General features: G+C 39.9%; 1 protein-coding gene across 2 annotated transcripts in view; it reads right to left on the reverse strand.

The window, feature by feature from the left end:
* Nucleotides 1-15,002, reverse strand: part of FASTKD3 (FAST kinase domains 3) — a 692,256-nt gene that overhangs the window by 632,164 nt on the left and 45,090 nt on the right. For both annotated transcript variants that reach the window (XM_044064876.1, XM_044064877.1), the window contains 2 exons: nt 2,252-2,407; nt 458-1,939 (listed from right to left, as the gene is read on the reverse strand). In XM_044064876.1, coding sequence (XP_043920811.1) covers nt 458-1,939; nt 2,252-2,279 — 1,510 coding nt within the window. In that variant the 5' untranslated portion in view covers nt 2,280-2,407. The remainder of the gene's footprint in view (nt 1-457; nt 1,940-2,251; nt 2,408-15,002) is intronic.

Here is a 15,002-nt window from a genome sequence, read left to right on the forward strand (position 1 = left end):
AGCAGGGTAAGTGGAAGTGAAATGACAGAAAACAACAAGGAAATTAGGAAATAGGCAATACTGTTTACACATTCACAGGAACCATTTGAAACTATCTTATCTGGATTATGACAATGTGGAACAAAATATAGATTACAATACCCAGAATACACAGACTTGGTGAGCTGTGAAACACAAGACCAAAAACAATAGAAATTAAGTAAGTCATGCCTTAACTTTGTAGAGTGTGCACTAAATTGATTCAGTAATAAAACAGACTATTAAGTTTTCTGTTTCACTACAGGACTTGAATTCCAATTACCCGAACATAATATCACAGTAACAGATCTGAGACCACACCCTAAAATACATAACTATCAATAAATACTAGATAAAATGAGTACTTCAAAATGAAAACTGAACTAGGTTATCTTTAAGAACTTTACAAAAATAATGGCTTTTTAAACAAACGACTCACCTTCAAGCTGTTGGAGAAAATAGGGGCTGAAAACTTTAGCTACAAAGTTGACAGGAAATCGTTCAATCAGTGTACATGCGTGAAGCAAACTGAGCAAAGTACGAGGTTGGAACTGTGAGAAACGATTCCTCAATATGCTCTCAAGCTTTCTGAAGAGAGGTCCAGAATTTGGCGACACATAGTTAAGTTTCCCAAATGGCATTATTTGCCTGGCAATCTGACTTGTGGTAAATCTGTCGGCATTGTACACAAAGCTTTCTGCCACAGTGTCAAAAATGGGTACAGACAGTATCAGCCTCCGACTGCAGTATTGCATAACCTTACTTACTGCTTCTGGGTGCATGGTGAAAACTTTTTTAGGGACATGTCTCTCAAGCGCTTCTGTGAAATATTTATCACTGTGCCCAAAATGCATTAAAGCAGTTAATACTCGCACCAGTTCATCATCTGAAAAATAGGGAACATGTCTGACAGAATGTTTACAGAGGCTTATAACTAAAGGAATTGCCTGGGTTTGGTCCAGTACAACCAAGGCAAAGAGAAGCTGACTGATCAGTTTTGGATCCAGTCTGGAAGCCATGGAGACAGCATGGTCATTCATTCTATTAAGCAGCTCTTGATACTGCCCTCCTTCTCCAGCACCAGACTGCAACAAGTTGTATACTGCTCCCATCTCCTCCGGAGTCCATGCCTTCATGGTGTGCTGCTGAACCTGCTCCATTACCTGCTTTAGCATAACACAGCCTGGGCCTTCCAAAGCCAGCATGACTTCTCCAAGTAAACACAAGTTCTTGACGGTCAACTGCTTTCTATCCAGACGTTCCTGACCTTCTGAGACCAAACGGACCATTAATGTACTCCAGGGATCCAAGTAGAGTTGCACAAAAGCAAACATAGCAGTTACCAAGCCAGTATCACTCAGCCTGTGAGAATCTTGTTCAAACTGGAAGCAAAGGGCTTTAAAGACATCATCCTCCAGTACTGCCTGTGGACTTTTAAGACCATGCTCATCCTGTTCTACTTCAGAGACCCTTAGCAAAGCTGCAGCTGCCATTGTATCAGACATTAATATCAGAGAGTTCAAAAGCTTAAAGACCTGCCTGACAGATGTGCACTTGCTCAACTCTTCCATAAATCTGTTTTCATTCATTACTGCTGTGGGTGAGCTTTCCTGTCTAAAACTGTTTCCAGACTCATCATGAAGGTGTACACAGCCTCCTAAGGCTTGCAGCTGGTCTCTGTTTCCTAAATGGTACACTCGGATAGGAGCACTTGGAAATATAAATCTGCCTAGCTGATTTGGGAGTGCTTGCCTGATAATACCATTATGTGGAGTATTGAATAAACTGCTTGGAATTGCAAGTCGTTGTACATACTGTCTCAGAATTGTCATGGTACGAGGTGCTTGCACAGAAGATGTCTGAAACCACGGTCTTCTTAAAAGGACGGTCATGGCAGTATAACACATTTTCTTAATGTGCCCTATGTTAAAGAAATTTGTGAAATATTAGTAAAAACATCAAAATGTTATAGTGAATTACACATTGTGCTATTTCCTGAATATATAAATAACAGGAGGCCAATCAGATGATCATTTGCTTCAGCTATGACACCAAACATACTATAAAGACTCCAAAGACATGCATCTGGAGCATTTCTCCCCGGGCCTCCGCTGAAAACAGGCTCTGTGGAACCTAGTCGGACTTTCCCGGTCAACAAATGATAAAATAAAATAAAATAAAAAAAAATAAAAAATAAAAATAAAAATAAATAAATAAAGTTGGCTGTTCTTACCATACTGATGAATGAAGGGGTGAGACATTCTGGTGTGCTGCAGTGAAACTGGTTGCAAGACAGTGTAAGTTGGTCACGTGCTATGCCAGATGGAAACAGATCACATTGGATTCTTTCCAGACCAGTTGCACTCCATTCTGTCATGTTCTGCCATCACTATACACAAAAGACAAAAGACAATGTGTCTGAAGTCTATACACAACCCAAGTATTTACAGTTTAAATGGACTAATAAGATACCCGATGCAATATATCCTGCCCCAAATAATGAAAACACTATTAAAATGCCACTTACTGAATATGCTGCCTATGCCATCCCTCCCCTTACTGAATATGCTGCCTATGCCATCCTCCCCTTCTCTGTGTTGCGTTCTATCACCTTATACAATGCCAAACCTAACTTTGCAACTGCTTTTTTCCTATTCATTGCCACAACTGCTTCATGCATGGTTTGAGAATTAAGGTCTTAAAACAGTATGTTGTTGTTGTGTCATTTGGCTTTTCTCAGTTAGGGGTTGCCACAGCGGAACTCCGGTCCACTAATGATTGGCAGTAGATTTTCACGTGCCGAGTTGCCGGCCCTGACGCACAACCTTCAATGAAGGTACGCCGATTCATGCATGTCTTCACACAGAAGACGCTCTAGCTGAGAATCGAACAGGACAACATCTTACTGTGAGGCGGCAACGCTACTGTAGCACCACCACCGCAGTCCTAAAAAAATAAATAAAAATAAAAAATTTAAAAAATTGAAAATTCTACAAGGTAGAAAAAAAGAAATCTATTTCTGCTACATCAATCAGGTTTCACATGCTCAATACCAATTGCTTATTTAAGCATCTGCTATACAGCAAAGCAGACCCTATGAAATGCAATATGAGGGGCTCTGTCCCCACACCCTAATATTTATGTATACTACCTCCAAGTCACACCACATCAAATTTCATGTATTTAGAGATTGCACATGTGAATTCCAGTGTGCTCACAGTCAAACATTAAAAGAGTGGATGGCTAGATGCAAGTGGTATGACAGCAGGTAGAATGTAGCTACACGTAGTACAATCAGTTTTGTTCTTCCAGGAAAACTTTTTTTTCTTGGGGGTGTGGAATTCCACCCAGTTCTGTCTCTCCAGCCAACAAACAAAGATGGCCTGTCTTCCACGTGGCCTCAGACTAACATACACCACACATTTTTTTAGCTCATCTCCTTTTCCACTTGTGCCTAGTGGATTTATCAGGTAACACACAACTAAATAAAAATGTTGCAAAAAAGAACATACTCTAGTAATGTTAGTGTTTTACCAGATTTCCCTGTACTAAGGATCTAATATACACTCAGTAGAAAGTACAACTCTGTCAGACCCTCCACAAGAACAGATGTTTTAGACCAAATTTTTTCTTGCAGTCTTAACATAGGAGTTTACCAGTCCTATCCATAGGTTAACAGGTGTATACTTGGCAAATGACCACTAGGGCCCTTATAAGCCTAGCTGTGCAACCCAAATAAGGCCCATAAATTTGCTTTATATAATGGATGATTTACTAATTACTTCTTTCCATCACAGACACAGACGCCAGACCAGGAGTGAATTTCTGATTAGCCATTCATTGGTCTAACTCATGCTTAAATACAGTTAAGGAGGAACTCTGCTTCACATGGATGAGAAGCCTGTTCCAGAGAATGGGAATTCTCTGAGAAACATATCTGTCTCTCCAACATGTCCTATTTATGTTGCAAGCAAAATTTAATCTAGTAGTTCTGACACGGTTTGTTTTGAGGATGTGCAAAAGGTTCATTTTAACAAGATCAAGGGATGCCGTGTAGCCAGGGGAAAGATCACCTCTCAGAAGTCTGTATGACACCGAGTAAAGAGTCAGGGCTTTCAAGCGATTAGCATAGGACATTGAGTTTGCACTTTTGTATTCTTTTTCTAAGCAGCCTTTGTAGACATTCCAGTTGCTGCATGTGTCTGGTCAGGTACATACCGAAGGTGGCATTATACTCTGTGATGGGTCTGATGAGGCCTGAGTTGATATTAGTGTCTTCCATTAATAGGGTGTTAAAAAACATTTACCATCCAACCTCTTATAAGATCGTGGGCAAGTACTAGGCTAGTTGCCCTTCTGGGCCATTTTAAGCCCAGACAATTTCCTTCAGATGTGAGAATGTAACCTTGTATTCTGTGTTAGCGATGTAACCATTATGCCAATGCCAATCCCATCCCATAGATAAATACTAGGCTATCAGTCTGCAGACTATTGCAAGTCTAGCCAATAACTGGATGTCAGAATCAAACCCCAATCTGCCTAACTAACTCCACATTTTCACAATATGATTCTCCCCTACCAAGAGTCAAATTCCCAGTCAGCTGCCAGTTGTGTGTTCACAAGATAATCAAAAAGCATACCAAATTTGCCCATGACAACATACCACACACACTGCACAGCTAAAAGCTCAACCTCCACTGCAAACACACATTATGCAGGAACAGAGTAAATACCTCCTTCGATGATTACTAGAAGCTTTGTAAGGTTATGTACCAAGCAATGACAGTATGCAACTACTGAAAGCAGAACAAATGTCACACCAGACCTGCCTCAGACAGTTTCATAAAGCACAAGAGTCACCATTATACAAATGCCAAAAAGGGGGGGAAAAGGCAGCAGCTTCCACTTGAACAACCCATCAAACAATCTGTGGCACCACTTCACAAAGCAGGCATGGAAACAATCCATTCCAAAAACCTAAACAAAGCAAATTAGGAAATGTAACCATCAATAAAACATAGCCCTACCAGCCAACACTCAAACATGGGAAAAGAAACAGGAACCTAATACTGCAGAGTCAGACCTGAATTCATAACTTACCACTATGGGGAATACTGCACTATACAACTAATAGAACCCTGAAGGATACCCACAAGAAAAAAAAACAACTTGTGCAGCCTGCCAACTAACTGAAAATGGTATGTTTTCCCAGCAAACTTTTTATGTGCTTGGTATGACAAAAATCTAAGACTTCCTAATAGCCTTGGTTCCTAAAAAATATACAGCTCCAGTTGTTTTTACAAGACCAAACAATATAAGAGTATCTCCCTAGAATGTTGAGGATGATGAAAACAGAAGGTAATAGAATCTTTTTGTTGTACAGCAGAGACAGACCTATCTGCATGTAAAGCTATAGAAGAAAAGTAAAGTACACTGAATCTTGTAGCTCAGAGATCATCCTGGTGCAATGTCGCCAAACACAACTTTCAGCACAATGAACTTCAAGGAGACAAGTTAAAAAAATTGATCCAGTCTGCTGTTCCAACATAAAATTTAACACCCAAAAAGGAAGGAGATTTTTACCCAATGCCTGAGATGGAAAAACATCTTTAAGACAAAGCTTTACTGAAAGCCTACAAACCAAAGAAGTTTCCCAAGGAAAACAAACACACTGTCAAGGTGGAACAACAGGTCCAAGGAAAAAAATGTGCAAGACAGGACAGAACAGAAATCAGGTCAGTATATCACTGAATTAATTCCTGTTCTCACACTAAATAAACAAACTACAGGAAGGACCACAGGAAGGACTTGTGCCCCTTAAATAACATATACCAACTCTGCAGAAGAAATTTATTTACTCAGGAATTAAAGTTCAGAAACCACTGTCAGATGAAAGCCACAAACAGTAGGCTGAAGGGCCTTCTAATGCTGTTGGCAAAGGAGATCCTGTCTAATGGGCACAACTGTGGTACCAGACCACACTCAACTCTAACAAGAGAGAGCAGAGGCCATCTCGGCCAACAGAAACAACCTTTCTCACTTCTTGTCTTTAACCAGACTCTCTGCACTAATGGAATGGGCAGAAAGGTATAAAGAAGAACTAACGACTGAAGTCTTTCCAGAGAGTTTTGGGCTGTTTGTCCAAAAATCCATAAGATAAGCACTGTCCCAAGATAAAAAAACAACAGCACTCATGAATGTCAGTTACGAAAATTGGCACCAAATTCAGCTGCCTCTTGTGTTCTACCAGAAATGCCCTACACAAATGATTTACAAAGATATTTCAGTTTCCTAGAAAGCTGTACTGTTAATGGCAAAAGGTTCAGAGCCAAGGCCATATCCCATAAATGTGTGGTCATTTTGCACAGGAGGTGCAACAGAATGCTTGCCTGCTTGTTTATTCATGTACTACAAGACTGTGGAGCTGTACATCAATCTATACAGAACTCCTGGCCCAAAACATTTCCTGAAATCTCACAAAGCTAGACTGACTGCCAAAGTCTCCATAGAAATGATGGGGACTGAAACCTGAAAAGGTGGCCTCGCCCCCAGTGAATGCCCAAGTCTCCAAATGCACCCCCACCTAGTGGCCTTTGCATGCTTCCACTTTTGTGTGTACTGAAAAGCATCACAAATGGCTTGTCCACATTGCTTTGAGCAGAGTTCCTTGACTAGACAAAAAACATTAAAGCAAGTGTCATGTCAAGACCACACAGATTATTCCACAAACTGCTGAAAATTTCTCATATGCAGACTGGTCGAACAACAAAATGCCATACTATGCCACAGACTGGCATCAAATACGTCTGAGTAAGAATACCATCTGTATTAGCCTGTTTACAGTATGCAAAAAAATCATGAAGACATGACTGCAAACAGACAAAACAATTACTCAAATTTAGAAAAAATGTTAACACCCTTCAGCCTGAAGGCGGTCACTGATTACCACTTAGCTGCCAAACCAAAGGAGAGGTTACAATCTAAAGCGAGAGTCCCCTACTAAGACCAATAGGATTCTTTGGTCACTGTTTGAAAATAAGAGCACTCCAACAGGCACCAATTTAAAATATGCTGATAATGTGCATGTCATAGCCAAAGTAGCACTTTGAAATGTAAAATATAACATTCTGCTCTTCGGCCTAGTTGCATTTTGCAAACTTGATTACTGAATTAGCCTTGCATGTACTTCCTTTCTTTTATTTTCACCTGCTGGGTACCAGTGATGTGACTCAGACTACCTCTCAGGTGTCATCTAGGACATCTCTTCACAACTTGGCAGTTGTGGGATTCAAACCCCACCTGTTTCATCCTATTTTATTTTTTAGTCCATTTGGGTTAGGAAACGGAAGAGGAGATCTGAAAACTACACAAAACATCAGCTGGGACAGAAGTGTAGACGGAATCCAGCCCAAAGATAAGATGGTCAATTCTGTGGGTATATGGAAAGCAGCCAGGACACAGCCTAGCAAGAATTTTTGGTGTACAGCAGGCAAACAAAGGACAATCTACTACATAGGTTCATAGGCAAGTACTAGGGCAACTGCTCTTGGGGGCCATTATAAGCTTAGCCAATGTCCCTTTTTGTGCTAGAAAAAGCTATCCCATTTAGGGTTAGCTTGGCCTTACCCATCCTATGGTGAATAATTTAATATTACCCCTAATCAGAATAACGGAGATCATACAGTAGATAATGAGGGAACCCATGCACAGGATAAAGCATTTAGGAGCCGCCTCTGTCCATTACTAGTACAGGGGCAGTACTGGTTAAATGTTCTGTTTCCCATCCATAGATTCAAGCTGCACCTGAATATGGACAGGGATGAACTTTGTGTTATGTGGATGGTTAAGTCTATTCCTGGGGAGAGGTATGCTCTATTCAATGCCATTTATTTTTATGACCATTTACACCTTACCAGCAGCCTCCTTCAGGTCATATGTCTTTTTTCCAGGAGGGTCATACTAGTCAACCCTGGAGTACATTTTAGTGAATACCCATCTAATCATCTGGGTTTAGACTTAGAAGACAGTGACTTGCACTACTTAACATACAGGGGAAGTTTATTATGAAGAGCTAAGTTATAAACTTGTCTCCCCACCATGTTTTATCTCCTGGTGAAGATTTAGGTCCTTGGTTCTACTATTGTCAAAACCATTGGATTTGCAGAAATACAGGAGGTCCAAGACAACCAGGTCTCTTAGGACACAGCAATCTAGACACAGACATCCCCTCAAAAGCCTGTAAGACACTCAGGATAGAGCTTCTGGTCTCTCTTGGCTGCTCAAGGACATTAGGCATGTTATCTTTTTAGATGTGAACCTTTGGGGGGGGTCTAACTTGATGCATTAGTAAGATACACTCTAAAGGGCAAATTGTACTCAGTAATTGGTCTAATCAATGCAGAGTGAGTGCTTCTTCAGATATATTCCTTTTGCAATTAGCTATGTTAAATGAAAGGACTTCTTGAAAACCACTGTCACATGACAGTCAAAAAAGAAGGGAATATCACCCAAGTTCCAAGGTCCCTAACTATATTTTCATTTTGCATGGTATGCTGTCTATACAGTATGATGGGGGTGGAGTTGACTGTCAAAAGTAATGGCACTACACTTTTAGCATTTAGCTTCAGTCCATTTTTAGTACACCAAAAGTTTACCAAGGCAAGTTCATTCTGGAGGGTTTTTGTGTGGCAGACAACTTAAGAACCCCCAATTCACAGAAACCTGGAAAATTTGTTAACCAGAGGTCTTGACTCTTTGCTTAGAGATCTGAGAAACAAAGATCATAAAGGTCAAGTCCCAGCACCACACCCTGTGGGCCATCACTGGTCACTTTCACACATTCCAATAAGGCTCCTGCAATTCACAATGTATAGGATCTGTCTTTCAGACAGTTTGTTATCCGTCTTCCTATATAAAGGTTTAATTTTAAAGTATTTAGCCTCTGCATGATGCCAGCATGGGAAATGGTTTTGAGGGTCTTAGCCAGTTCAAGGTATGCTGTATGTACCACTGTATCAGCTAGCCACCACATAACCACTTGTAACTCTTTCAATGAAGTTTACCAGACTCAGGTTGACAGGATCTACCCTTCACAAAGCCAAACTGCTGCAGGTCAAATAAATTAAATTCTTGATATTGTAGCTTATGAGTATTAGATCAGATATTATTATGTACAATAATACAGTATTCTCTTTGCAAAAGTCTAGAAATGCATCCATATTAAAGCTGGATTTCACAGTTTGCATTCAGTTTCAGTAAATATCAGTGACAATAACCTTCAGTCAAAAATACTGATAAGAAAATGTGCAGGACTTTGAGAACAAATATCTTACAATGCTTGGAAATCAAGGCTAAAGAGGTATGTGGAAAACTACAGGGTTTTGTTATTATTAGGAAATACTTCAGACACGTTCAGTTGAGTCAGTTAACTTATTTAAATTTTGACAGATATGCAGAAACTCTTTGCAGTACAGACACTCCAGTCTAACTACAGAAGTCAGGTAAAAAATCCAAAATATCTGTGACGCTCATGCACTGGCTCAGTAATCAAAGAGCCTCAATCCTCACCATTAACACCAGTGATGGGTGTGCACATTAGGAGGATAACAAATATACACACAGTAAAGTACACACACAGATCACAGTCAGTCTGGGGCTGGTTTCTCCCTTTCCCTCCAGATCACCAATACGACTCCCCACTGGCACAGCTATAGGGTCCAGATCTCAGCCTAGTGGTCAAGCTAAACCCTCCAGCACCCACTGTTCAACCAGTGCTTTGTGTCCCTGCCTAAGTAGCTGACACACACACACTAAGATATGGTTTAGATACAAACACATAGACACCTCTGGGGAAGCCTGGCACAGGTTCTCCAGCTGTGCCCCCTTTCTGCCCAGACTGTAAGGTAGTAATTCACTGCCACCAACCACTATTTATCAGCTACTAATAAGGCCTTTACCAAAGGGTGCCCAATTTTACTGTGCAATATTATTATCCAAATAGTAAGTACGACTGAGACTTGAAGGCTATTTAGGAATGGCTGGTACAGTATCACCAAATAACATGCAATGCACTCTAAGATCTTACATTATCTCTACACAAAACAGCCACAGCTGAAAGGTTTAAAAATATTTAATAATAAATAATAAAAACACAAGACAAATCTTCTCAATTCAACACAGTGCTAGTCAAGAGTTCAGACACTGGAAACTTTAAAACAACAGTGTTGGATAATCTAACAAATATAGAAAACAGCTAGACTAAATTCATATCTAACTCTAAAGAGCAATACTGTTCTATATAAACTTACATACATGCATACACAGCAAAGGCAGAGTGCTGGTGATGTTGTCAGTTCTGAAGACAAATGGAAAATGCCCCCTTTCTCTCAGAGATCTCTTAAAATTGATAATACATCATTGCCAACTCATTTTAAATTACATCACTCTTGACATTCTCTGGCTCCCAGGCTACCAGAAACTCTAAATTTACACTTCTTAGTAAGCTTGCACCTGGTCAGGAAGCCACAGCAATAAAAGACATTATACATATAAAATCTAGCAATTAACACTTGTCCTAAGAAACAGAAAGAATTCCTTCATCCAGACATCCCGTCTCCGAGCCCCGAGATCAAACAGTTATAAAATGCCTTACTTTATCAGCTTTCTTCCAGCAGGGTACACTGTGGTTACATTTTTGAAGTTCAGAACATATAACAGAGGTTTTCTTACATTTGTAAAACAGCCTATGGATTGTATTAATATTTACAATGACAGAATTATCTACAAAATTCTATCTAGCTGGGCTACTGCAGTTGTGGTGCTGCAGTAGCGTTTCGCCTTACAGTAAGATGTTGTCCTGTTCGATTCTCAGCTAGAGCGTCTTCTGTGTGGAGACATGCGTGAATGGGCGTACCTACGTTGAAGGCTGTGTGTCAGAGCTGGCAACTCGGCACGTAAAAATCTACTGCCAATCATTAGCGGACCAGAGTTCCGCTGTGGCGACCCCTAACCGGGAAAAGCCAAAAGACACAACAAAAACAACAACAACATAATAATAAGAATAATCTACAAAATTCTATCTAGCTGGGCTAGCAGCCTTTCAGTTTTTAACAATATCAATGAAACTATTCAGGAGAAAAAGACTGTTTCAGTAGATATTAAATATGCATACAACCTTTGGATATATTTATTAGCACTGCTACTGTCATCCAGCATTCCAGAATATAATGTTATGTGGATATTGTTGACATATATCTTCAGTGTACTTAACAAAGCATTCTTAACCAAACTAGTTTGCAGACTTTATTTTGAAAGGTACAAGAAGTCTTAGCCCATAAAAGAGAGACTGGCACCTGTTCAGCACAAGTTAGAGTAACTGAGAGATAAAGGACATTCATTCCCATCTCATTTCAGTTATTTCCAGTATTATACAATTTTAACAATTTTTCCAATGGCAAACAAAACTCCACAGCAACTTATCAGCAGTCGACTATGTGCACCAGTGTTCATTCAGAACAATTCAGACCTTCAACAGAACAGCAGCATTCATACAAAGTATGTCTCAAAGAACTTTAGCAGAGCACCAGTGTTATGGCATCACACAGCCAAGAAACAAAAAAAAAGTTTAAAAAAAATCTGAGAGACATCAGAACACAGTCTTCAAGCAATTTCAAATCATAAAGTTATGTGAGGTTTCATTTTTGCTATGCACTGTCTAGCTAAGTCAGACAGTAAATCTCAGAAAAGCTTAAATACATCAGTAAAGGTAAACTGTATAAATATGTCAAACAGTACTTCTATAGTAAAGATAGCAAATGTGTGGTTGGGTAAAACAGTGTTTCTGGAATACCATTTTTATATTCAATTAAACTTCAAAGTTATTAGTTCAGGAATGTTAAATCTTTCCAGATGCAGAAAAAAAAAAAAGAGTTAAATCACAGAAGCACACTGTAACAGACAAACTCCCCCAGATTTACTAATCTTCCGTGCAAGACTAGATTAGTCTTGCATGGAAGCGCCATTGTAAGATTATGACGGCAGCGTGCCATGCATATTAATGAGGATGCACTGCTCCAAATCTAAAGCTTACATGGAATGTGGACGAGTTTAGGGGGTGTGTCGGACTGCCAAGCAGTCCAAATATCCACGCCCCTGCAATGAAGAAATGCCGCAACTTCACATTTAAATGAGCGAGTCTGCTCATATGTGTACAATGTAACACTACACTCCCCCATATGTTCAACAACTAACAGAATAAAAAATAAAAATATTTTTTTTTATCTTCCAATATAGCTGCGCGTAGTTGCGCGGGTTTGCCCATTGCTTAGCTACAGTTACAGCAGCATAGACACCAGAAGAGGATAACAAGAAAAATATATGCAAATTAAGCAACAAAGCGATAGCTTAGTGGTTAGAGCTTTCGCACAAAGAGGAGACATTCCCGGTTCGAGTCCCACTACTGCACGTTCCATTTTCTGTGGGAAATCTGTATACAAAAACATTTCCTGACATTTTTTTATGTATAAGTTTGTAAAAAGCATTGAAATGTTAAATTTAGTAGTGCATGAATTATATATATGAAGGTGAAATGTTTATGCATTCTGAGGCATGAGTACCTTATTTTAAGCAATATAAAGCACTAACCACATGTTACCAGTATTGAGCATATTTAAATACATTTGCGCGTAGCTGCGTAATGCTAAGGAGGAGTAACACAGGTTCACTGCATGTTACTGCTGACTACCTTTGAACTCCGCGCTAACCAGCTCAATGTCGGGCAAAGTCGGGTAAACACGCTCACACCTGCTTTACTGTTCCTTAAGCAGTCAGTTCTGCTCAGCAGGAAAATAAAAAGGAGCGACAGGGCTCGAACTCCAGATACTGTGCACTATAGTCACAGTACTTAACCACTAAGCCATGATAGCATTTCACAAACATGTACTTTCAACAGAGACATATCAAAGGGATTTTAAACATTGCCAACATCAGCTAAGCAGGCGTGCCCACAGCTGAGCTTTTCCAAAACTGGCCACAAATAAGTGCGGGAAATGAGGCATATTTAATCTCCACAGGTGGGAATACTTGCTATAACTGGCTGTAGCTTCCTTCTACAGTCGGCATGGCTGGTGTAGGTGAAGGCACTCTGTTTAGAGCGCAATGCTGGGGCATCCAGGAGTCCAAAATTATGGTTTGGTTCCTCATCCACAAACATGAGCAAAGACTCCTGCAGGGCCAGTACCAGGGTACCAAATATAAAATGGAGGCCAGGAACAGTCTTGCCCATGATCTCACCAGTGCCACTGGTGTTCCTTGGACTGGTGAGCAGGTCAGGCATCATTATTCTGACCTGAAGCGGCGTAGGGGGGGATGAACTGGACCGGTGAATCCAGGAATCCCATAGGATGCCTAATGCTCCAGTACTGAGTAAGTAGCCATTGTATTAAGTAGTTAAAAATTGCCATGCTTATCTATACTATGGATAGGTATGTCTCAATATCACTGCATTTACTTCACAGCTGCAGGTGACCGGGCTATGAATCTGCAAGCCCATGAAGATAGGCTGTAAAGGGGGTCTATATTATAACAGCAAAACTCCCTTTAAGCGAACACGAAAAGACAGACACATATTGCGAGAAACGTGAATATGCCGAACGTACTAAACCGCGAAAAACAAAAAGTCGAAACCCTATAGTCCGCCAACTTCACCTCCCACTACATACTGCCTACCCAAACAAACTAAATAAACCACATACATACACTAACCAAAACCCTACTTTTAACCCTAAAGTAAAGCACCAAAACCCTACGTCTAACCCTACACTAAACCTTAGATACATTACTATCTATGCACTTACCTTAACCCGCACCCTAACCCTAAGGTCCGTAACTATCTCACACTTACCCTACAGCGATATACCAAAACAAAACAATTAATCCACACACATACATTTAACAAAACCCCAATTCTAACCCTACACTAAACCTTATATACATTACCTATCTATGCACTTACCTTAACCCGCACCCTAACCCTAAGGTCCATAACTATCGCACACTTACCTTACGGAGCTGTACCGCAGATGGGCCAACCATGACACTTCGACTTTTTGGTTTTTGCAGTTTATTATGTTCGACAATCGTGTTTCACGCAATACAGGTCAGTGTTTTCGCGTTCGCTTAAAAGGATTTTCGGTATTATAATATAGACCCGCTGCAAAGGCTGCGTCATGAGGCAGGTTAGTAATTACTCTGCATGTACTGTTATATAAAATAAATGAGAGAGCCTTCAAAAAGTGTTTTAACCCAATAAAGGTGTAATAATCCTTTAATAAATGTATAATTCCTGGAGTGCGTCTATGTCATTTTCTTTGATATGTTGTTGTACTGTTGCATTCTACAAATAGTAGTGTTGTATTAAGCAGTGTCAACCCACACTTGGGTAGGCCCATATAATGTGGATGAAGGGAGTGCCAGTAGCTTTTATGCAAATTTACAGCCCTCAACTATTGGCTCATGCCCAGCATGTTCAGGTTAATCTGGCACATGTGTAGCTTGGTATTATGTTTCCCAGAAATGTCAGTGTGCTGCCAGAAATGTAGGGAGCTGTTAACATATAAATGATACTTTCACCTGAACATATCTAGATAATTATATGAAAGTAGAGCTGTCCATGTACCATCTTAGCAGTAGTGTTTGTGAGCAATTTCTCAAAATATGTTGCAGTAACATCTGCATCTTGGACAGTTTGTATGCAAGATACAGCTCATGTATATAATGATCTAGCAAAATCCAATTACACAATATAAGGACATTGGGTAGTGTAATAATACATGTAAGGGACATATAACTGCAGTTAATAGGAACGTAGTGAAAACTAGAAGAATATATAAGTTGTTAATTGAGCTTTTTCCACCATACTGTATGTGCATAAAAAATGCAATTCCACACAATTGGTATGTCTAATCTCAAAACAATTGTTGGGACAT

The sequence above is a fragment of the Protopterus annectens genome, chromosome 3.part0 (assembly GCF_019279795.1).
Source record: "Protopterus annectens isolate FY-2018-M chromosome 3.part0, PAN1.0, whole genome shotgun sequence".
Taxonomy (NCBI): Eukaryota; Metazoa; Chordata; order Ceratodontiformes; family Protopteridae; genus Protopterus; species Protopterus annectens.